A 25,169-nucleotide genomic window follows, 5' to 3' on the forward strand; every position below is an offset into this window, starting at 1 on the left:
TGAGGTCCCTTCTGTAAAATTGTCCCTGGTGTGAGTGTGTCTCTGCTTGTTCAGGTTGGCAAGGGAGCAACCAATGTATCCCAGCAAGCAATGGGTGCAGGAGAGGGTACACCATGGATGGGACGCCAGTTACAGAATTTGGAATTTTCTTCCAGAGGAATCCAGAGAGTGATTTTCATGAATTCACGCAATTTGGATTAAACTTCACACAGGGTGAGTGCCAAAGGCGTGGGACATTAAGGACACATTTGGATACATCAGTAAGCACCGCAGTACATTAATCAAGATGGGAAGAGAGAAACGCATGTATTTGAGTCTTGCCTCAAATTGGGACAGACGTGAACTGATACAAGCAAGGTCACAAAGGAGGAAACATAACACCTTCACAAACACACACCTTCACCTTCATGTGGTAAAAAAACAAAACACTTGATCTCAGTTGCAAATCTCTACGCCCATATCACAGTTTTTGTTGGCCTTCTATTTCTGTCCATTTCATGTTATGTACTGTACCTGCTGCAGCTGCTGATACAGCTTGATTTCTGCTTTACTTTCTGCCTGATATCACTTTTCTGAAAGTTGATCATTTCACAGTTATTAAAGTCACGAGGCAAAAAAAATGGCCACAGAAGCAGTGAGAAATTTGAATACATCATGTCACTCTTCAGTCACCCAAGCGATTTTACAGATATTTCAGATCTGAACTTCGGTGACACATCTTTAACTGGAGTAAATATGTTCCACATTGAACTGTTTTCAGGAACATTTACTGCAGTTGCAGTAAACCAATCACCTTCTGTACCGCAAAAGGAAAACAATGCTGCCTTTGCTTTTGCTCACACAGAAGAAGTGGAAAACTAAATTATTTCTATTATTCAAAAGAATCGTAAACAATGCATTATGGGTAAAACCAGCTGCCAGTTTTTCTGGTTTGCCCGTGAGTCAGCATAGTTTTCAAATCAATGACTATTGTGATACAAAACGCAGCTCTGTAAATACAATTACAGTAAAAAACAAAACTAGGTGGGACCTGAACTAAACACAGACTCGCAATATTTATTCACTTGTTTACCTGGATTTTCTCAAGCACTGTGCCCCGACAACGTAATATTTAAACCATGACCATCACCTGTGGAATATCAGTAAAATTCCAGGGAGGTTGTATTTTTCGGTGTGTTAACTGTGCAAGAGGAAGACAATGCACTTGTAAAGGATACTGAAAAGTGACATCATGGATTACATACATTTTCTGATGCAGTATATTGTCTTGGGTCAACTAGGTCTTAACTTACAAGTGCCATTTCAAGCACTAAAAACACTTCTCACACAACTTGAAAGGTAAAAGATCACAGCCTCAACCCTGTTTTAATTAATGTAACCTTAGAAGGTTTTTGTTACGCTTGCATGTCGTCATATATGCCCGGCCCCTTTTCCGCTGAGGAAGCAGAAAAGCTATAAAACCCATTGGTTGCTATCCAGAAAAGATTAAGAGTCAAAGAGGACAAAAAAGCTCCTGTGTACTGCCCAGGCTTGGTTACTAATATTCCTGACACAATGCAATCCCGGTAAGTGAAAAGAGGTTCATTCTAGATTGGTTTTTGTAACTTTCGAAGAGTACTAGCTGAGACAGTCTCTGGCAATCAGTCACCTGATACAAAGTGCTGACTTAAAATTGATGCTAATAGCCTGTTCTAACTGTAGGAGAATATGTGAAAAATTTGAACATAACATTGGGATTGAAATACCTTGCTTTATCGGATTAACTGTCAAAAGACTTGCTGTATCATAAGATAAACATCCATGATTTGACATAAACTTGTTTTGAATTTCATTTTAGTTACTTTTCCTTCTTATCCCAATCTACAGAAGAGCAACATGTATCAATAGGTTTCACAAAAACATTAATTATATGCATATATTAATATCACACCATCAGGAATTATAGAAGAGAGAAGAGTGTACTGAATGAGAAATAACTCTTGCATCTTAACAAGAAAGAAGATTATTCAGAATGTGTTTGATGTTCTGACATATGATGTTAAGTTTAGAATACAAAATAAAAAGTTAGACCAAAGGTGAGTTTCAAAGCAAAGACGGGTTGTGAAAATATTCAGTCTGATCAAAAATCTTTAAGGTCTAATATGTGGTTTTGACGTTGTGTCTCTTTACGGAGGGAAAGATAGTGGCTGAGTTGTCAGTTACCTGATTTGCAAATGCATTTTCTGGAATGTTTTTTTTTTACTTTCTTGGATCATTGACTTCTTTGGGATTTTTACTGGATGCTGATTCTTCTGCAATTAGCATTGTTGTATCTAAATTAAGTCTGAAAGCAGGCTTCCAAGAAACATTATTTTGGGGAATTGTACAGTAGATTAATTTACTCTTGATAAATACAATAGTTTATTTCCTAGTATTACATTGAATTCTAGTAATATTATAACTCATGTTGCACAGAAAATATTGTTATTATATTATTTTGGCCAATAGGTCATGTTAGCCAGAATTATAACATGAAACAATATACTGATTTTATAAAGGAAAACAGGACTTACTTTAACTGTTCTCTGTTCATGAGCTCCAAAGCACTTGTTTCGCTGAATTCCCAGCTCCTCTCTGGAATGTACATTTTATTGCAACACAATGATACTTTTAAGATGTTCTTCAGAATCATGCAAACCAGATGAACACAGAGATGCAATATGTTAGGAAATGATAGCTCTTTGATTTAAAAATAAAATAGATGCTATTTCACATCAGTCCATCTAGCTCAAGATTGCATTTTAACTTGCAATGTGCATTAATGTAAATTCATTTATGTTTTTTCTGTTGTGCATTATTCTAAATGTATAAGAGGTTAGAGATGTTTTGTTAGAGAGGTTGTGTTTGTATTGTGAATCTCCCTTATTGTTAAAGCTTCCTATTGTACATGAAATACAAATCATAATATCTAAATGGCCCAGAGTGACATAATGAATTTGGAGATGCTTCTAGACAATGCTTAATGTAATTCACCTTACCTATAATTTACCCTCTCCAGTAGCCTTCCGTCCATTCATATAACAAAGCAAATTTTAAATAATTACCACTGGTGGTAGTTAAGGTTGTTTTGAAAAGGTTTCCCAAGCGACACTTATATTTTGAGAATTATTTGTTGATTGAAATCAGATCTTTGCAGCTGAAAGAGCAGTTTACAGTTTGAGCGAAAAGTGGCAATGAAGTCCGCCTTGACATTTTATGGAGCTAATTTCATTTCTCAGGGTTTTTCTCCTGAAAGTCATTTAAGTCTCACCCACCTCTTTAATATTTTTTAGCACTCTGCTTGTCGTTTTGGCTCTGGCACTTGTGGCTGTTGTTTTTTCTGCACCTACGGATGGTAAGATATCCTTTATTCACCTGAGCAGTCCCTTGCTCAAGTATTATCAGTTTTAAATTCCTCCCTTTCTGTGTTTTCATGGCAACACCATTGATGTCCTTAGCTTTGACTCTGTTTGTCAGTCATTTTATTTTTCAAATACGTTACAATACTTTAGAAATCAAATGTATTTCTGGGTTAAATATTCAGCAATGGATGACCAATGTCAGATTCTCAGACTTTACCCTCATTTGAAATGGAAATTTTAAGTTTTACTTTGTTTTTTTTTTAATTTTCAAATATCCCTCAGATTCCATTGTTGGAGGATTATCTTCAATCTGCTTACTGCGGCAGAGCAATTTCTGTAACAATTTACCCTTTCATCTTCTTAATATCATGCTTAGCATATTGTTTTCATACTGTACATTATCACTTTTCAAATAATTTATTTTACCATTACCCCCCAAAAAAGTTTGCTCTTTCTATGTGCTTAGTTAATGTGCACCTTGTATGTGAATTAACTTCTATACCACTTCCCTCTTGACGTTAAAATCTAAATTGTGCCTCTCAGGCGCACTTTCTTTTATTTGTGAATGAACTCAAGCCTTGCTAGAGTGTCCTTTTGTGGGGGTTTCCATGGCAATTGGGCCTTCAGGGCAGTTTCATTTCCAAACTGGCAGCGTTTAGACATCCCCTGTGGTATCACCCCTGAGAGTGACACGGTTACAGGGTGATTCCATCTTCTCCACCACTCTTCTTTTATTATTTTTAGCGTAAAACATTCAATAATTCTAAACTTATCTTATTGTTTGTTCACAAACGGAAAGGATAATTATGGCAAGATTTAATCCATATGTAAAGACTGATATGCTAATATTGTTTCGAAAATACATTAGGTATAATAAACTATAACATCAAGATAAACCTTAAGTAAATGATATATTAAATAAAATAACCACTATTCATTCCTGTAGCCCCTTTGAATGCATTTTAACAATAGGATTTTTCCTGGAAAAGTATCTTTGTCTTCACAATTAAAAAGCTGGATAATTGTGGTTTTTGTGGTAAAGTTCCTGTTATTTTGTTTCAGATAGGTCCATGGTGTTGCTGAAATATCTAAATGGTGGGTATGCATGTGTCTGTCAGATTTGTACATCTTCTGAATACCACTATCTGAAACCATGTTATATTTCAGCACAATAAATTTGGCAAGTTCTCCATTGCCTGTTGTGTAAAATATGGTGTGATATCTGACAGTATGATACTAGAACAAGCCTTCATTAATTATATGGGTTTCCAGTTGTCACTGATATAACCAAAGAAATAATTTGCTTAGGTGGTCATATTTAGCATTTTCTTCCTTAGATCTCCACTGATTTACAGATAAAAACCAGCAGACTAAGAACTGGATTTGGTCAGCACTGCTATTTGGCGTACAGTGTATTTCAAAAGTGCTGACCCACGCCCTCAGTGGTGGATATTCTAACAGGATAATTAACAACAGGTATTGGTATTATAGTCCCATAGTTTTAGTATTAAAGAGACATTAATATCGACTGTATATTTATTATTTGGTTGGTTTGGCTGGTTTTGATAATCATCTAGTTTATATTGATTCCCTAGATATTTACAAAAGAATCGAAGTGAAAAAAGTGTCTATGTCCAAGATTTTTTTTTAACTTAAAATGTTTTGAATAAAAGTTAATTTAACTTTGGAAACTAGAATTCTAAACACCACAAGATCTGGATGGCCTGTACAAAGCTGAGGCTGCATTAAATTAGACATTAAACAAAATCAACATCTAATATGAATATGAAATATATGAAAATAATGAAATACCCTAGTTATACAATTATTTGAGATGGTATGATGTACACTACATTAAAGTCTGTTTCTATAACTCAAAAGACATTATGTGGACTTTTGAATAACCTTATCTGTACTTTTTGGGTAGTATTTCTATTTTTATCCTCGATGTCCTAATGTTTGCCCTGAAGTAATTCACAATAGTAGAATAAAGCAAACTTTTGTGAAGTAATTCATAATTGACCTGTTGAGGTATACGCAAAACGTTCATAAAAGCATTTCAGTATTAATAAGCATTCACGGATTCTAATAACTTGTTTGCACCTTCCCCATACAAAGAAATTACAGCTGTAGAGGCTGGCTGAGGTGCACATACAGTAACAGTGGGTGCCTTTTCTCCAGGTTCAGCATGTCTAGAATTTCATTGCTCTAGTCTACACCATCAAAGGCCACACAGAATTCTATTCTAATGCCCTTGCATTTTAATTATTGGCTGAGTCTGTGTAGGAATACACTTAATGCATCTTTGCAATTGTAAAATGCCCACAAATTAGACCTTTGGGGCTTCAGATGAATAAATTGCTGATTTATGACTATGCCACATTGTGTCTTGCCTGCAACTAAAAAACTGTTATGCCTGAGGATAAATACTTGAGCAGGCTTTTCACCATCGCCTCACAAATTTAATTAAAAAAATTAATTTAAGATGCTTCTTTATTTTAAAAGATTTACACATCCATCAAATGACTTCTTAAAACACGATTTGCTGAAAACAAAAAATATGAAATATAAACTATGTTTTCTTCATTTACTTATATTACTTTGAACATTTACATGATTCTTTATTAAAACAAAATTGTACAGTTTAATTTGGAGTAACAAAATCGACAGCATACAATTTATTGTACACCATCACACAAAATAAAGCAGCTACCCTATATTGAAATATAGTGAAATCAACATTCACTGCTATTAAACATCATCATAAAAGGAGAATTGGAATAACAGTTCATTTTAGCTGGAATTACACGAAAGTGAAAGAAACAAAATCCAATAAAGACCATATTTGGAACTGATGTTCAACAGAACAGTATGTTTTTTTTTCGTGATCAAAATTAAGAGCCCATGTTCACTGCAATAAAAGTTCACAGTGCTCAGTGGAATTCTGAGGTCCGAGTACTGTACTTTAAGGGCTCAGGATTAAATCTAGTTTCTAATTATTGTGAATTGTTTAATTTTAGGAACTCTATGTGTATGAAATATATGAAGTTATTGTTATACATACTACTGACATGCAACCCCAAACATTATGTACTGTATAGCATAGAATTTGCCTATTTTTATTTTATTTTTTCTGTTGCTTATGGGCTTCTGTGCTTGTCTAGGGGTTTCATAGTTTGTATTTTTATCATCCAAGTACTGTACAACGACAGATACTGTATAAGATGCCGTGGGAAATACTAAAAATTGTTTGATGCTTTGTCATTCCAGGTGACCATGATGCTGATACCTCAACAGACAGTACTGACTTTTCAGTCTCAGTAGGTCTGTATCAGTCTTCTTATGGGCAACATATTGTGATACAATACCATGGCACAAAGCACTAACTTCATGCCGAACAGAATATTTGGTTGTCAGTAATATATAAGAAATAGTGGTGAATACTGCTGTTTCAGTCACTTCACACTGCTTTTCTAAATTGACAATTATTACTTAAATATTCTGATTTAATTGTCAGTTTGCAAAAATAAATCACTATGTAATTTTATAGACTCTAAAATAAAGCCATCCAGACAGTTAATTTGATCAGCATGGAATTTATTTCCTATTCAATGATTATTATGTTTAAATATGATATAATACAGCGGCTGACTTTGAGTCTTTGGAAATCAAAATGAGAAGAGCAAAAAATCCCACAATTTGTAAAGCACCTTTTCTTCATTAGGTTTCAGAGAAACATCAGATTCCTCCAGTGAACAAACAACAAAAGGTGAGTATGACAACAGATTACTTTAATCCTATCTATTAGATCAAGATCCTTAGGATCTTTCTTTTTAAATCTGAGATGCATCAAACATTCAGCCAGTGGTGTTGCAAGCTGAAAAGTCATTCATTAGTCAGTATTCCATTAAGTAATTTGAGGCCACAAACCTCTTTATGTTGTTCAGACCTCAAGGACCAGTGTTCCCTCTTAATTGAAAAAAAAGCTAGCTTAATTGTTCATATACTTAAACATTTTCCCGATTTTAAGACTAACAAATAGAGTATATGATTTAAAGGTGACCGACAGTATTATGCTTACCAGTCATTGACTCTTCAAGACCAGGCCTGACAAGCCAAGGTATTTGATATACTGTATGGATGAAACTTTGAGTCAGTTCCAGTTACTTTTCCTGCTTGGCAAATTGTGTTAAATGGCTGTCTTTTAAGAACACAAGAAGGTTACATTCATACATCATTAACTAGAGGACATTCAGCCAATTCAACCTGTTTGGTAGTAAGTAGCTGATTGACCCAGACCTTTCCTTCTATGAAATCAGAGTATCAGCTCCATCAGCAAGGCTGTGAAGTTTGTTTCACATTTCACACACGCCCTTAGCATAAGCGCCTCCTGTATTTGGTTTATCATATACACTTCCATATAGTTCCCACTGGTTTGCATTTCACTGTTGATTCTGAAGAAATAACTTGCATTTTGAAATTGCATCCCCTTGTAGTCTTTCTGCTCAAGACTAAAAAGGTTCAGTTCTTTTTGCCTGTCACAATATGACATTCCTTTAAGCTTGGGAATGTACAGTATAAGAGAAGATTTTCTTTTGTTTCAGTATGAAGGTGGTAACTCCTGGAGCCATGTAGTAACCATTGTATGAAGGTTTTCTTTTAATGACACAAAGGATTAAACACATGAAGCTATTGTTAAACTTCGCCTTGAACCGACAGTCATTTGTTTTTTGTTTTTTGTTTTTCGGGTAACTTGGATACCTCCAGTAACACCACAAATTCACCAAGTTACAGTGTGATGGAAACTGGGCTCAATAATTTCACAGCTTCAAATATTTCCATGCCAAAAAGTGGTTTTCATTTCTCATTTACCTCCAATTTACATCAACACGCACGTGATATTTTGGAAGGGTGGCAGTATTTTAGACGTCTCATGCTTTAATAAAAAGCTGTTAGAGGTCATAAACACGCCTGTGGCTGGAAGGTTGCCGGTTCAAATCCCACAGCTGGCAAAGGAATCCTACTCCGTTGGACCCCTGAGCAAGGCCCTTAACCCCAACTGCTCTAGGGGTGCTGTACAATGGCTGACCCTGTGCTCTCCCTCTTTCCCTGTCTGTGTGTCTCATGGAGAGCAAGCTGGGGTCTGCGAAAAGATAATTCCTAATGCAATAAATTGTAAAGGGTTAATAAAGTGATGCTGTTATTATTATTTTTATTATTATTAACTGTAGATGCAAATTTTGGTTATTTTTTTCTAACTAATGCTTACAGTATGCAGTGTAATCTAGTTATAGGAAAAGTCTTGTCAAAATTTTTGAATGTATTGCTTGGAAATGAAACAAAATGAAAATAACCATACTGACACAACATTGAAAACAATGTACCAAAATACAGCTTCACAAGAAATTACATTCCCACCAAAATAGCAATATTAAGCATGTGTACTAATTAATTAAGCATACTAGCAAGCTATCGATTAGAACTGAATGGATACATTTTGCCATAAATCTATTTTTATTTTAGGTGTTTTTTTTAAATATTTCATTTTTAAAGATGCTGATAATGATTATTTGTTGAAGATTCTCTAAGCATTGAATTAATTTAATTAAGAATAAAAAATTGGTTTCTGTTGGATTCTAAGCATTTCATTTGGAATTTTCAGACTTTCAGAATTTCAGATCTTCAGAATGTATAGACTCCTCAAGCTCTACAACCATGAATTCCATTAGAAAAATTATTAAAAAACACAGAAAAGAAGGGAAGAAAAGTTGTAAATAAAATGCCATTCAGTTTGCTTACAGTTTGAACTAATTGGAATTTTGAATGGATGCAAACAGTTTGCAGTTTTTTATCTGAGATCTTCTAAATCAAGAAACTTTGTTTCACTTTTGAACGATCTGATAATATCAATCAATTCACCATTTTATTTTGTATATCACCCTTCACAACACTTTGCCTCAGTATGTTTTGCAGATTTCTAAAACGGTTCATTTAATAAATATAATAAACAAATATAATAAAAAAAATATTTTTAGCATCCCTACTCTTAATGAAGAGTTTATGTTCTCCAGTACTTAATTGGATGTGATTGCCCATTTTTGTCACTGTCTGTAAGTGATCTTGATGATGTTAGTGCAGGGAACTCATTCCAGATTATTTTTCTTTCAGAGGATGACTCAAATGGCTCTTCAACATCCAGTGATGACAGCTCTAAAGGTAGAGTAATTATTTTATTGGTAAAATATTGCCTACATGTTCAATTTACTGTATGATGGAAAACGAGAGGTTGCATGTAAGATGTAGTTCAAGTTACAAGTAAAACATACTGTATATTGAACACCTGTAGTGTTCAATATATAGCTTATACTGTATATACTATATATAAACTATATATGATATATTGAACACCTTCAGACACAGATACACCCTGAAAAACTGAAAAACAGTAACTGATGCAGTATGTATTTTGCAACTTAGCTAACCTTTTTAGAAAATCAGTGTAGCATTAAACCCTAAGCTTTTACATTACTAAGGTCTTATGCCATTACATTGCTATTCAAGAACATAGAAGATGCAAAATGAGATCAGTAATTCAGACCAACATCCTCATTCAGAAGATTAGTAGCGAAATGAATTTAAATGTTTGTTCAGGTGTTTCTTAAAGGTCCCAGAGTTTGGGCTTCAGTCACTTGGCTTGGGAACTGGTCCTAGATACTCTTTGAGTGAAGAACTGTTTCCTATTCCCTGTCTTCCTCCTTCAGTTTCCAATTATGACTCAAATATGCATCCTGTTTTCACTACTGTGTGTGAAACATTCCCTGTGTTGAACCTTCTGTATCTTTACACCTTGTATACCTGGATCAAATATCCTCTTAGTCTGTTCTGTTCGACTGAAGAGATTTAGCTCCCACAACATGTCTGTGCATGACCAGGAAACGTTGCGGTTCTTTTAACTTTTTCTATGGCAATATTATTTTTTATGAGGCATAGTACCTAAAACTGAACACTGTATTCTACATGAGCCCTTACTAGCATGTTTTAAAGCTCAAGCATAACTTCATTGGATTTGAATTCCCAAACGATTTGGATGGATTTGATTTGCTAATTCCCCAAGCCCTATGGCGTGCTTGGCCAGATTGGCCCAAAAGAAAGGTATTTAGTCCTATCATTTAATTTATAATAACTTGGAATAGCAAAAATCACCCTTTTATTTCATCTCAGAAGTTTCGTGTTAAACATTTAATGTCTTAGAGGTGGACATTTTAAGATATTTAGTTGCTGCCAAGTTTATGCGTCCTCTTCATCCAATTCAAGGTCACTGGGGAGCCAGAGCTTATCCCAGAAGCCAATTAATCTACCAGTACATGATTGGACTGTGGAGGAAACTGGAGCACCTGATGTAAACCCATGCAAACACAGGGAAATCATACGAATTCCACACAGCTGGCACCCCAAGTCCGGAACTGAACTCGGGGGACCAGAGCTTCAAGGCAACAATGCTAACCACTGTGTCACCATGCCACCCAGGTTCATGCATTGCTTGGGAAAAGAATTTTGTATAACAAAAATTCAAATGTATTATCCAATTATAGCATTATACAGAAATAGCACTCACAGACCAATTACAAAATGGGACAAAAGTAACACTCATTTTTGATCTAGACACCGATGAAAGGGATTCAACTTGTAAGACATACAAGTCAATGGATGTAAATGGATGTTAATTTGGTTCACGCCAAACAATCGTTTTTTCTGACAGAAACCACCAGAGCACTTAATGTGTCTGCTGAGAGCAAAGAGTCTGCTGAAACATCAGGTCAGAAGAGAAATGGAAGGATTCAGGGCCTTGAACATAAAAGAGATAAAAACAAAAGTAGACAATCTAATAATAATCTAATCTAATATCGCTTTCTAAAACCTTGTAAAGTAATCTTTGTAAATTGTAAAAAAAAATCTGTTTTCTTAGGTGTACGGCATTGAACATTGGGTATTTGCAAAAACTGGTTACTTAGTATTCACAATTAGTTCTTTCATGATACTAACATTTTCTGGTGTTTTTCTGTTTATCAACGACGTGTACAGGCAATACCAATAACAATCTTTTAGCGTTTTCCAAAAACATTTTAAGGCTGTGACATTTCTAAAAGAATGACTTTGAGGTTGCTCAGTGCTTAGCCATTTTTTTGTAGCTGCTACATTGTCCTACAACACAGTTTGTAAGTAGCTGTTGTCCATAATATTTCATAAACCCATAGTTTATGGTGACTTTAAACTTTGGTTTTCTAAGTGTGTGAATAAGAAAAAACGTAACCACTGTTGAAAGGTATAAAGCACCATAACACCAAATGGGAAAAATGAATTTTACAACATGAAGTTCTAAATAAGAGATGTTAATTGACATATGGTATATTAAGGCTCAAAAACATCAACTTCAAAAACTTTGCTTTGACTATACCTCTCCGAGTAATGAATTGCATACTGTTCAAATTAATCTATGCTTAATTTTGACTTTTTACCTCATAGGTGTGCTCAATTCTCTATTTTCTTAAACTGAAGTAGCTCCTTGGGTTAAAATGTTTAGTATCTCTGGGCTTTTTGCCTTTGAATCTTCCTCGCTCCCGGCTTGAGAGCTTTGCTTCCTTTAACTTGTGTATTAATGTTTAACTTGAGATGAGAAATTCTCATCTCTCTTATTTGATTTCTTCTGACTATCCGAATACTCAGTTATCTGCTTCCCTTTTCTTTAGTTGAAAAGTACCTCCCATATTATTTAACGTTTTATTGAGATGTTCATAACATGAAATAATATATTCTGCAGATGAAACAAAGGAAGATAAAGAGAAATCAGATGAAGACAAGAAAGGTAAGATCTTAAGGCTTTATACTATATTGTATATACAGATTAAAAGCACAAACAGATATATGAACACTTAATGCTTGGAAATTTACCAGAAAATCTATCAATCCATCCATTTCTTAACTGTTTTATCCAGTACAAAGTAGCAAAGGGCACCAGAGTCTATCCTGGCAAGAAAACAACCTTAATACAAAAAGTTCATTAGCTACAAAAACTGTTTCTCTACCACACAGACAAGTAAGGATAAAATAACTTTGGCTGCTGGCAGTGAGATTCCTGACTCCGTGGGGGTTTGACCTTGTACAATGGCGTCAATAATTTGAGTCACTGCTTGAGGAATGGTAGCTAGCTGAGAATTCTGATACTGGAGCCACTCTGAACAGAGCAAACAAAATCACCCCTAGAGCGAGATCATTAAAATACCCAACGTCTCCCCAAGACTCTCTTTAGCTTTTTCATGTGATAGCAGTGGATGTGAGTAGCTGGACTATCGAAAAAAAAAGCTGGTCATCTTGTAGTAATGTACAGTACTTCTGGTACAGTACTTCTGACCCTTCTGCCAGAGAGTTGTAACAATGCTGGCCGAAGCTCTGCGTTCTTGCTTTGGAAGCTCTGAAGCTGCAGAAAGCCAGGCTGGTGACAGAAAAAGATTAAGAGGTCCAGTGGGCTGATGACAGGTGGGCAGTGATCTATAGCTGAAGTAGGCATGAAGGGTGGCCAGCTTGTAAAAACAGATACAGAAGCAACCAACCACAGGAATCAAATCAATGAGAACCTAAGATTAACCAAGCTCCCGACATTGTCCCCACCAGTGACAGGGATAGAACAAGATCAGCCAATAGGCACCTCAGCATCTTTTGTAACCTTCCTTAAGACACTGAGCAGTGCTTTAAAATGAACTATAGGCCTTATTTAGCATATCTACAGTTGAATGGAAGATCTCAAGAGCTTCTCTGCGAATTGTCACCGGACTTGAAGTTGCCCCTGTAATACAGCTGTGACTATGCTATATTCATATACATTCCTCAGTGAATGGATAGAAGAGACTTTATGACAAGGTGTGGTGACTGGGAATCTTCTCACTGTGAAACTCAAGAACTGGGTGGCTATTGAGCTTAATGTCAAGCCATTCATCAGAACAATATTATTCTATATTATTTTACATTCTGTGAAAGATTGCTCTGATAATGGCTCTTTATGTAACCTGAGAGTAACCAAATACAGTATTCATGAAGGCAAGGTTAGTGTATCATTGTATGATCAGAATGATATGAACTGTTATCTTCTTAATTATGTTGTTTTAAATGTGACAGAAAATGACTAATCCATCACAAAGAGCAGTCAAAGAGTTAGTTTTTCCGGATTTAAAATAAAATTCTACTCTGGTTTAAATTTAGATTTAACACAGTACAGCATTTTCGAAGATTTACAGTACAATACACAGTAAACTCCTTTTTTTCTGTATTTGTAGATACAGATGAATCAGACTCTGCAGGAAATGATTCCCAAGGTAAGTTAACATATATATAGGTACAGTATTCTGATAATCTACTGTACAAAGCCACTGTGAGTTGAAATAATTTGTAATCCTTCTGAGATTGCCTCTAAGGGTAAGATAATAAGGCCAAACTTCAATGTAGTCTATGGGTTCCAGCCCGATTTTAGATATTATAGGAATGAGCATAAATTGTGACATGAGTAAAAAAGTGCTAGACAGTTAGAGTGAAAAAGTAATGATGTTTCAGACCTCCATTTACTTGTCCTATGTTCTGTCTTAAACCATTGTACTAAAATCAGAGCTTGTGGGACAATTTTGTGTGGATACTGTATGTTCATTTGCTAAAAGCAGACTACTGTTATACTGTAGCTAGAAGCTAATGTGGATCTCAGTCATCTAGTATGTTAAATGTTCAGGTGGGTAGCTGCGTCAGCATGCGTAGGCTGCAAAGGAACAAGTAATAGGTTTATTCCATGCTGAAGAAGGCTCCACGGCCGAAACGTTGTGTTCTCTTTCTTCTTTTTTTCAGCATGGAATAAACCTATTACTTGTTCCCTAGTATGTTAAATGGTGTTTCTTCCCTCAGAGCCTGAAGATAAAGATACTTCAGAGTCCAAAGAAAATTCAATTGGTAATGCTTTTTCTTTGATTCTAGTTTTTGATCATTGTGATTCAATTGTCCTTCATCCTTAAACATATTGAAGTCTTTGTTTCTTCGACGAAAATGGCCTACCCAATTTTCAGGATCTCATGAAAACTTACTTGATCCCTGGGTTTTCTTATTTCATTTCTTACATTCCACACAACTCTTAGTACAGTATAGCCTCTCACATGGTGAATAATTAAGTTCCTTCAATAGTCAATACAAGGGGCTCTGATCCCTTCTCTATATCACTTTTGTCTCTCATCTAAAACTATTCTCCTACTAATGATCTTTATATGGCACAAGTTGGGTGGCAGTTGTAATTGATGATTGGGATGTTTAGCACAGAAGTTAATCCATTTTTAAGAACATATGCAGTGCCAATATACTTCTCATCTTCAACTACGTCATCTGTTGTTCACAGGCTAACTGCTGCCAAAAAATCTAATTATCAGACATCTAAGATCAGACAGGATTTCAATACTGTGACATTTTAATAACTAAATGAATCTCGATTACTTGAATATAGAGGTGCATTGCTATTCTAGTTTGTATACTGTTTCAAAAATGTTATGTTTGAAAAAAGATAAGATTAATGCTTGGTAAGCTGGAGAAGAGAGAGTCTTTTATTTTCCACTGCTTCCACCTCTCACAAAATGTATTTCACTGACATACTTTTCTGCCTTGACTAAAAACAACACATCTTTTGCAAAAACAGATAAATTAAATGAACTCAAAAATGTTGCAATGAAATCTATTGTTTAAGGCAGTATCCGTAGCATTTTGTGTAAATTCACTTTACTCTTTGTTCAAGAACAATGTCCCCCATCTAGGTCAAATGTAAGGGTGAGATTTTAATCCTTAAAATGTCTAGGAGTTTATGTTCTCCCCAGGTAAGCATGGTTTTCTTCTGGGGGCTCCAGTTTCCCCCCCGAATTCCAAATTCCATAATTGTAGGTAAATTGCCTTCTTTATAAAATTGGCCGTGGAGTGACTGAGTGAGTGTGTGTGTGTCTGTGTCTGTGTATCCCCTGTGATAGACTGGTGTCCCATCTAGTGTATATCCTGCCTTTGTCCTGCTGCTTTTTGGGTTAGTCTTTGGCTCCTGTGACCCTGTGCTGGATAAGTGGATCAGAAAATGGACAGGTGGTAAAATGTCTAGTTTATTCATGAAAGGGGTGTCTGATGGAACAAGTGCTCTAATATCCTGTTGGTTTGTATTACAGATGAGGCTCTGAAGTCTTTGAAGTCAGACGCCAGTGGTAAGCGAAGAGAACTTTTAATTATCATACAATTTTATTAAATTAATTGTGAAATGAATTGAGGTTGTTAGTCATACCTTATAAAGACTGAAAAGTACATCAGTGCGGGTGAAATGGATGACGACAACAAAATTAACTGAATGGCTGCAGTCACATGACACAATTCAAAATTTCTATGGGAGAAAGATTCTTTATTTCAATATCCTCAGTGAGCAGGTTATTAACTTTCTAATAATGTTTTATGAGGTCAAATAGATTTTAAAAATGTTATTTGTAACCCTTTAACTAAAATGATCCTCTAGGTATCAGTTTTATGATCCGTATTGAGCCCCGAAATGTTCATCTGCATTTGACCAGTAACGTTGTGTCTGTGCAGCACTGCTCATAGAAGTTGAAGAAAGTTCAGGTGCAAGTGTGTTAGCTACAGTGAACCTTAATCCTTCACACCAAGGTTTGAGTAAACATGTTTTCTAGTTCTCTACTGAAAACATTTAAATGCTGTAAATGTTTAAACAGCAGCGTTGAGGTTACACCTGTTGTGAAAATGCAATCTGACATCTTGAAGGTGATTAAGTAATTTGCAAATTAATTAACAGTTGAAGCAAGATATTGTGTGTAATTCTATGTATTTTGAAAACTTAATATTTGCTCTCCAAAACCAGCCATTTATTCTGCTGGTATTAAGCTTAGCTATTTATGATCCCACAGATGTTACAGGGGATGAAGAAGATAATAACAGTAACAGTAATGATGGTGGTAATAAGGAGTAATAAAAATAAGTACATCTCTAAAAATTCTGAAGGTAAGATACTATACAGAATACTAAAGTACATATAATAGCCTACTTAACCTTAATGTGTGATGTACTGTATACAAATGTTTTTAGCTATTGTTTTATTGTAGGGTATAAAAGTATTTATAGTAGGTTCCAAAAAACTCAGAAAATGTCTCTTTTGGCATGACCTTTTATTTTCTGTAAATGCAGACAGCGACAGTACAAGCAGCCAAGATAAGGATAGTGAGTCCAGTGAGGACAAAGACAGTCACCACAGCCACGATAAAGACAGCGAGTCCAGTGAGGACAAGGACAAGGACAAGGACAGTCACCACAGCCATGATAAAGACAGCGAGTCCAGTGAGGACAAGGACAGTCACCACAGCCACGATAAAGACAGCGAGCCCAGTGAGGACAAGGACAAGAACAGTCACCACAGCCATGATAAAGACAACGAGTCCAGTGAGGACAAGGACAGTCAACGCAGCCACGATAAAGACAGTGAGTCGAGTCAGGAGCAGGACAGTTCCAGCAGCCACGATAAAGACAGCAAGTCCAGTGAGGAGAAGGACAGTCACCACAGCCACGATAAAGACAGTGAGTCGAGTCAGGAGAAGGACAGTTCCAGCAGCCACGATAAAGACAGCAAGTCCAGTGAGGAGAAGGACAGTTCCAGCAGCCACGATAAAGACAGTGAGTCGAGTCAGGAGAAGGACAGTTCCAGCAGCCACGATAAAGACAGTGAGTCGAGTCAGGAGAAGGACAGTTCCAGCAGCCACGATAAAGACAGTGAGTCGAGTCAGGAGAAGGACAGTTCCAGCAGCCACGATAAAGACAGTGAGTCGAGTCAGGAGAAGGACAGTTCCAGCAGCCACGATAAAGACAGCAAGTCCAGTGAAGAGAAGGACAGTTCCAGCAGTCACGATAAAGACAGTGAGTCAAGTCAGGAGAAGGACAGTTCCAGCAGCCACGATAAAGACAGCAAGTCCAGTGAAGAGAAGGACAGTTCCAGCAACCACGATAAAGACAGTGAGTCGAGTCAGGAGAAGGACAGTTCCAGCAGCCACGATAAAGACAGCAAGTCCAGTGAGGAGAAGGACAGTTCCAACAGCCACGATAAAGACAGCAAGTCCAGTGAGGAGAAGGACAGTTCCAGCAGCCACGATAAAGATAGTGAGTCGAGTCAGGAGAAGGACAGTTCCAGCAGCCACGATAAAGACAGCAAGTCCAGTGAGGAGAAGGACAGTTCCAGCAGCCATGATAAAGACAGCGAGTCGAGTCAGGAGAAGGACAGTTCTAGCAGCCATGATAAAGACAGCGAGTCCAGTGAGGACAAGGACAGTTCCAGCAGCCACGATAAAGACAGCAAGTCCAGTGAGGACAAGGACAATCACCACGGCCACGATAAACACAGCGAGTCGAGTCAGGAAGACAGTTCCAGCAGCCACGATAAAGACAGCGAGTTGACCCAGAAGAAGAACAGTTCCAGCAGCCATGATAAAAACAGCGAGTCCAGTCAGGAGAAGGACAGTTCCCACAGCCATGATAAAGACAGTGAGTCCAGTGAAGACAAGGACAGTTCCAGCAGCCATGATAAAGAGAGTGAGTCCAGTGAGGACAAGGACAGTCACCACAGCCACGATAAAGACAGTGAGTCCAGTGAGGACAAGGACAGTTCCAGCAGCCATGATAAAGACAGCAAGTCGAGTCAGGAGAAGGACAGTTCCCACAGCCATGATAAAGACAGCGAGTCCAGTGAAGACAAGGACAGTTCCAGCAGCCATGATAAAGACAGCGAGTCGAGTGAGGACAAGGACAATCACCACGGCCACGATAAAGACAGTGAGTCCACTGAGGACAAGGACAGTCCTCAGATTGTCTAGATTCTGGAATAGTTATATAATATAATGTAATTCCCATCTGTGTCTGTTCATTTAAGATAACGAACCAAATTAGAGCTATTTAATGAGAAACCATGGTGCAAAATCAAAATTAGAAAATTGAAAAAGCATATACAGAAGTGCTATAATGTGCCACAATTGTATTTATTTTTTAGGGTATTTTAGAAACCCAGAATTGAGAGCACAAAGAAATGCTTAAGGCAGCAAGCAGATCAATCTAGTCTAAACAATGTAAGAAAACAAAAAAAAGGCAACCTGAATGCTAGGATATATTACCTGAAACAGTGAAAGCAGAATTTAAATCAAAGGTAAAAAAGTGTAATTAAATGAAATAGTTCAATACACTAGTAAGGTCTAATTTAGAATATTGTAAATATTTGAAGACCTTTATACACAAGTAAAACTGAGATTAGAAAGTGGCAACTGAGTACAAGCCTGGGATTAAAGGAATGTCCTACTCTGACAGGCTAAAGAAATTGAATTGTTTTAGTCTTAGTCAAAACCACAGGGGACCCAATTCAAGTATTCTTCATCTTCAAAATATATTGATAAATTTAATCCTATAAACTTCATGAACGAATCATAAAGGGAAGAGAAACTCCTACACACTGTCGTATACAGTATAAAACCCTCGTATGTCGGTGAAAGACAAAAAGGTGATAGTTGAATAGTTGCTTTTTATCAGAACAATGAACTCACAGAGTATGTGAATGAGCAAAATCACTTTTAATTACTCCATCCATTTTCTACCCACTTCATCCAGTTTAAGGTCAGGGGGGTGTCAGCCTCTTCCAGCATGCAAGGAGCATAAAACAGAATACACCCTGGATGGGTGAAACACACACACTCAGAAACACACACACAGACACAAATACTCACACCAGGGCTAATTTTCCCAGAAGCCAATGAGCCTACCAGTACTGTATGTCTTTGAATTCTGGGAGGAAACTGGAGCACCAGGAGGGAACGTATGCGAGGCAATTATAACAAACTTCATTCAAACATACATATTAGCTATTGCAAATATCTGTTGTTACATAACCTGTTACTCAGATTCCTGATATAAACCCTAAGGTTTGAAGAGTAGAAATCCACAATTCTTCTTTATTTTCTATAACGTATCAACCTTGCCTGTCTGAGAGTGATGAGGAAATTATTTAGTTCCAAAAAACATTGGTTATCCTCTGTTTAAGCAAGCCAAGATTACAATGTACTGCAAATTATTTATATGATCCATTGTAGAGTAGAATATACTGGCAGGGTTGCTCACAAGATAAAACATTCTGAAGCTGTCATTTATAAAAGAAACACAGATGTTACCCTGTTGCATTACAGTTTAACCTTAGCATTATGATATTGCCACACTCAGGTTTTCCCAAACTGATCTGGGAATCTGGGAAGTTATTAAAATGTAACTGCTATTACAAAGACACGAATACTTACAAAAATCCCCAAATCTCCCATAGTCCTTTGAATTAATATCAATTGCTGTACACATCCCACATGAATACCCACAGTAATACAAAAATAGTCCTTTGAATTAACAGTATATTATTTGCAGTGTATATCCCTTTTTCCATCCAGGTTCCTGAGTTTCTAAAATTTCTCATTTCCAGCTACTCCATAGGCCAGCCAGGAACAGCAATGAGTGCAAACTGGTCAGACCACTCATCACAAAATAAACTCACTGCTAAAAATACAATGTTATAGAAATGAAAGTTTATTTTCTATTTCATAAAGATGTCATGTGCACCCATTGTTAAGAAATTAATTTCTACACAGAAAATACTTTATTTTAGGTGGTTGGTATTTTAGGTGGGATGTGGGAAATGTTTTTGGTTTGTGTGTAAAGGCGATTGATAAACGGTTCATATTGCATTTTTCTCTGTGCTGTCTTTAGACGATGACAAGGATGAAGACACCTCTGAGACTGAATCAAAAGGTACTTGATCAACAAACAAATTTGTATGACAAAAAAATTAACATTAAACAATCATGCCAAAAAACATTCTGTTAAGCTTATCCCTAAATCATGAGGTATTTAAAGTGGCCAAGTGACATGAAATATATAAAAAAACACGTTTTTGTGAAAGAATGAGATATTATGAGATCTTTTCAGGTCATTTCAGGTCATGCATCTTTTGTTTCAGATGACACAGAATCTGCCAGCAAGGAGACAGACTCTACTGGTTAGTTGAATTGATTCCTATTTTTTACAGATACAGTATTTCAAGTGGCATGTTAGGATAAGATGTTTTTAGGTTAAAATAAAAATAAAACAGTTGTTCAAATTTGTGTGGGGACACGAGAAATCGCAGTGCATTTTGAAATGCTCTTTTGGAAGGCCCTTCCTCAGACTGCAACAAATATATAACATATATGTAATTTATTTCTTAAGTATTACATTATAAAATGTAGCAAAATGACAAAGCAATAAAAACCATTACAAAACCAACCAAATGCCTTACCTCTCCAAAGACTGGGTATATACAGGGTGGTAATTATACTGTAGATACTGTACAACAAAACGAATTATCTACATAATCTATATGATTATTTAGTTATATGAATACTGAAAACCTGGTTGATTTCCAAGCCAGAAAAGTTGTCTAAAAATGTATAATAAATACTTAGGAAATGGACAAGACTAAAGAGAATCATACAAAGTACACACTGTATCTAATACTATCAGATTAGAAGGTCACACAAAAATGGTTAACTGAGAAGGTGTTGTTAATTATAGCATTATAATAGTTCAACATTGAGAACTGTTATGGATACTAGTGTTTTTCCACTGTATATGCGACACCGTGTGTAACAGATTTGTACGTCAAAAGTACGTCATTAATTTTGTAAGAGACTGTGAAATAAACCAGTGACATTAATTCCCAAGGTAAGATGAAACCTGCCTTTTAAAAGACCTTTTAATTCTTCACAACTGGTTGGGGGGGTCTGTAGCATCATTGTAAAGCTACTAAAATGAATTTAAAAACCGGATCTAGGAGAGAAAAGAAAGAAATCTAATCACACGCAAGCCAAGGCAAAGAAAACAAAAGATTTAAAAGCTCAACAGAGAGATGGGAAGAGTTTTCAATCTTACCATTGAAAAACAACAGGAGAGGATGAAGTCAAATTATTCTCAGATAAAAACAGGGCACTTCTGAGAGACAAAAGATAAATGGGTGATGTACTACATGAATATTTCACTCTTACTTCAATCTGCTCCTTACTCTACATGGGAAAGATATTGTACCTGAATCCAGATACTGAAAAACAAATTAAGAAAGACTATGAACAGTAACTCAAATTTTGCTTTCATTAGTCTTCGTAACTGGGATTTTAGAAATATGTGTTGACAGATCCCACCAAGCAAACAGTTTTACTTTAAAAAGTTTTAAAAGCTGATGGATTACTGAGTCGTTTCTCCTTTATTAGATTCAAGTGATCAAGTAGATCCACTAGACAGACCAGTCCACAGTACAGAAAGTACTCATGGTACTCCCGGTAAGTTAAACTAAAAAATACTTTCAAGTACAGTAGCCCTCATTCTGCAAAGACAAGCTTTTAAAGAAGTTTACTGAATACTGAATGGAATAGTAGAGAAGTTTATTGCCATATGCACATGTACATTGGAATTCTTATTCGCACTGATCTCTCAGGACATACACAGTAGACAGTACATTAAAAACATAATAAATAATACAACCATTGGAGAACAAAAAATATGTTGTAGTGAAAAAAACATGGCAGTCCATGCAGAATGTGCATAGTGCAAAGGTGCATTGAGTCTGAGGCATTGCAGTTAGCTGTTAAGAATGCACGCTGCAGTAGGGTAGAAGCTGTTCTTAGGCCTGGTGGTCTGTGCTTTAATGGCGTTTTACCATTTGTCAGAGCGCAGGGGGTAGAAGTTGGATGGTTGGGATCTTTTACATCCCTTGATTTGTTGTGGAGTATTGAAGACGCCATCTTATCTACAGAGCAAATGAAGAAAATCACCTGCACATTATGAAGGGAGCCAATCGAATAGAATGGCACAGTCCAGTGATGTGCACGCCAGTTGCAGCATATGGTCAAAAAATTCATTCGGAACCAACAATATGTTCCAAGGAATCAGGACATCCAAAAATCAAATACTTTAAGAATTTATGTTGCGTATTTGTGCATAATAAGTGCCCACTGGAAAGGTTTGCAACTGAGTGCGACGAGGTCGGGATGAGATTCAACACCTCTAAATCTGAGATCATGGTTCTCTCCTGGGAAAGACTGTCTGGCTCTCTACAGGTGAGGGAGAACAGCTGCCCCAAGTGGAGGAGTTTAAATACCTCGAGGTCTCTAGTGAGGGTAGAGGGGATCCTGAGATTGACCAGTGGGTTGGTACAGCGCCTGCAGTAATGTGACTCTGGACCGTTCTGGTACTGGTGGTGAAGAAGCGGGAGTTGAGTTTTTGGATGAAACTCTTAGCTTTGTGGTCCATCTATGTCCCCGTCCTCGCCTATGGTCATAAGCTTCGGGTAGTGACAGAAAGAACGGGATTGCGGGTTACAAGCGGAGGAAATGAGGTTTCTCCGTTGGGCTGCTCGGCTTACTCTACATGACAGGATGAGGAGCTCAGCAATCCGGGAGGACCTTGGAGTAGAGTCGCTGCCCCTCTGGTTCGAGAGGAGCCAGCCGAGGATGTCTGGGCATCTGGTGAGGCCCACTGAGAAGAGACCCTGGGGCTGACCCAGGACATGCTGGAGGGATTATATCTCTCGGTTAGCCTGGAAGCATCTGGGAATCCCCCAGTTGGAGCTGGAGACTGTTACTGGGACTCTTCTGCCCAGCTCACCCATTACCACCATGACCCTCACCAGGATTAAGCAGTTAGAAAATGGGATGATTCCATTCCCATTCCATTGCATTCCATTCCATCCAAACTGGGGGACTCCCAGCGCCTGGGAATCCCCCAGTTGGAGCTGGAGACTGTTACTGGGGAAAGGGAAGTCTGTTCTGCCCAGCTCAGCCCATTACCACCATGACCCTCACCAGGATTAAGCAGTTAGAAAATGGCTGAATTTATAATAGGTTTTGGCCAAACCTGCTTGGTTAAGGAGGAGAAAAAGGAGGCTCCACCCCCATTCAGAGAGTTAAGCAAAGGGGAGCTGCAAGGTGGAGATGGATGCATGAAATAGAAATGCAGAAAAAGAGAGATTTGTGCGAGATAGTGAACGTCAGGAATGTTGCTATCCCTCCCACACTTCACCAAAGAACTTCCTTTTAATTTACGCAAAATATCAAATGGCAGCTAGATAAACAGTATCATTATAAAGTTAAATGGAAAGCTACAATTATGATGTATTATTGCAAAAACACAGTATTGTCTGATAATGTATGTAGCATTTATGACCTTACATTGAATTTTAGAAATATACTTTATTTTTTTTTATTTTTTAAGGTCCCGATGATGAGGGCAGAGTCCCACCAAGAAATTCCTAGTGTTCTAGTGTTATGCTGCTAGATTCTGTGCTTTCCTACTGAACCAGAGGTACAGTACAGTACAGTTAACATACAGTAATATGTTTATGTTCCTAAATTAATTACCTTCAGATGCGTTATGCTCCTCTTCTTTTTATGCTCAGCTGCTAAAATTTCCCTTTAGTGGTAAAAATTCCATGTAAATATTCAATACTAATCAGATTAAAACGTGCACAGGAAAGAGATTAAATGATTAAATCTTTTCAATACTGACCAATGCAACATGAGTGCCCCTGTCGGTCATTTTGGCCAGCCAATCACTTAACGTGTTGGACTGCGGTGGCTTGTGGGTAGTTGCGTGTGGTACGGGTTTGTACCGTGCATTTTGAATGGCTGCATCTGTACCTGCTGCTAATCCTCTTTAATTACATATACTGTACACTTGCAGACAAAGGATTTACAGTATCTGACCCGTCATTTGAAACAATGACATTTGAAACTGTTTTTGTTTCTGCCCTTCTGCTTCCCAGCATGTAGGGTTTCCACGCTATTCCTGGCCTGTAGAGATCTCATTCATTTTTGAGGGTTTCTCCAATGGCATCCACATGAGATTCCTTGTCATTCACGTAAAGAAAAAAAGGAGAATTGCGTTATGAATATGCAGTGGAAAGAGGAAAACAACCTCACCTCACACCACTGTTTGTAACACCACTGAGTGTGCTGTTTTACATTAATGTATCTATAAGCATGCGCTGTGGTAAATAAAACTCTTCCAGTCTAGCCCTGGTGTTGTACAATGTTGACAATTTTGCTTTTTTTCCCAGACAGAAAGACGCCGAGACTCACCTAAAAGAGTAAAGAGATCCTGGTACAATCTAAACCCATAAGATACTGCACCAAAGCCGAAAAATTGTTCAATGCCTCCATTATTTCAATACTCAATTTTCCTATTGAGAAATGGCTGATGGATTTTCATAGGGCTATGGAGAAAAAATGCATTATTATACTACTGGTATACTGTACATTGTTTTGAGCTCGCTTTATTTTATTTACTGTAAGCAATATTGAGAACCTTTATGCTCCCTCCTCAAACCTGTGTCAACCTGTCCATATATTTTGATTGCCTTTACTTTTTGATGGTGAAATATTTTGACGTATTCTTTCTTATTAAGAGAATCAACTGATAAGATGCTGACTTTCAGAATGAAACTGAAACTAGATTGACATTTGTAGGGTTTCTCTTTTGTCTAGGGTTTCTAGTGTGTCTATTGAGAATAGTGTCTTTTAATTTGTACAATCCTACTGACAAGGTACTGTACATACCTTCCTAAAATGTATTTGAGTGTTTGAAACGAATTCACTTTGTTTATGGAATAAAATATACAAACTCAGTTTTAAA

General features: G+C 36.9%; 1 protein-coding gene across 4 annotated transcripts; it reads left to right on the forward strand.

Moving 5' to 3' along the window:
* The first annotated feature begins 1,440 nt into the window (after window positions 1-1,440).
* On the forward strand, window positions 1,441-25,169 carry stm (starmaker). Of its 4 annotated transcripts, none has more exons than XM_088601747.1 (16): window positions 1,441-1,565; window positions 3,312-3,373; window positions 4,443-4,475; window positions 6,651-6,704; window positions 7,105-7,149; window positions 9,549-9,596; window positions 12,199-12,243; window positions 13,709-13,747; window positions 14,322-14,366; window positions 15,605-15,640; window positions 16,626-18,257; window positions 20,217-20,258; window positions 20,467-20,505; window positions 21,752-21,820; window positions 23,751-23,840; window positions 24,595-25,169. In XM_088601747.1, exons 1-15 carry the CDS (start codon window positions 1,555-1,557, stop codon window positions 23,789-23,791), a joined length of 2,241 nt encoding a protein of 746 aa, XP_088457873.1. In that variant the 5' UTR covers window positions 1,441-1,554; the 3' UTR covers window positions 23,792-23,840; window positions 24,595-25,169. The 4 variants fall into 4 exon arrangements, with proteins under 4 accessions (XP_088457873.1, XP_088457874.1, XP_088457875.1 ...); XM_088601748.1 differs by having other exon boundaries at window positions 24,599-25,169; XM_088601749.1 differs by lacking the exon at window positions 21,752-21,820.

This window comes from Lepisosteus platostomus, chromosome 12, assembly GCF_059453375.1.
Source record: "Lepisosteus platostomus isolate fLepPlt1 chromosome 12, fLepPlt1.hap1, whole genome shotgun sequence".
NCBI classification, from domain to species: domain Eukaryota; kingdom Metazoa; phylum Chordata; class Actinopteri; order Semionotiformes; family Lepisosteidae; genus Lepisosteus; species Lepisosteus platostomus.

Coding starts and splice junctions, on each gene's coding strand:
- stm (XM_088601747.1), top strand. Junction 3,374..4,442: donor TTTTTCTGCACCTACGGATG/GTAAGATATCCT, acceptor ATTTTGTTTCAG/ATAGGTCCATGGTGTTGCTG. Junction 20,506..21,751: donor CAAGGAGACAGACTCTACTG/GTTAGTTGAATT, acceptor CTCCTTTATTAG/ATTCAAGTGATCAAGTAGAT.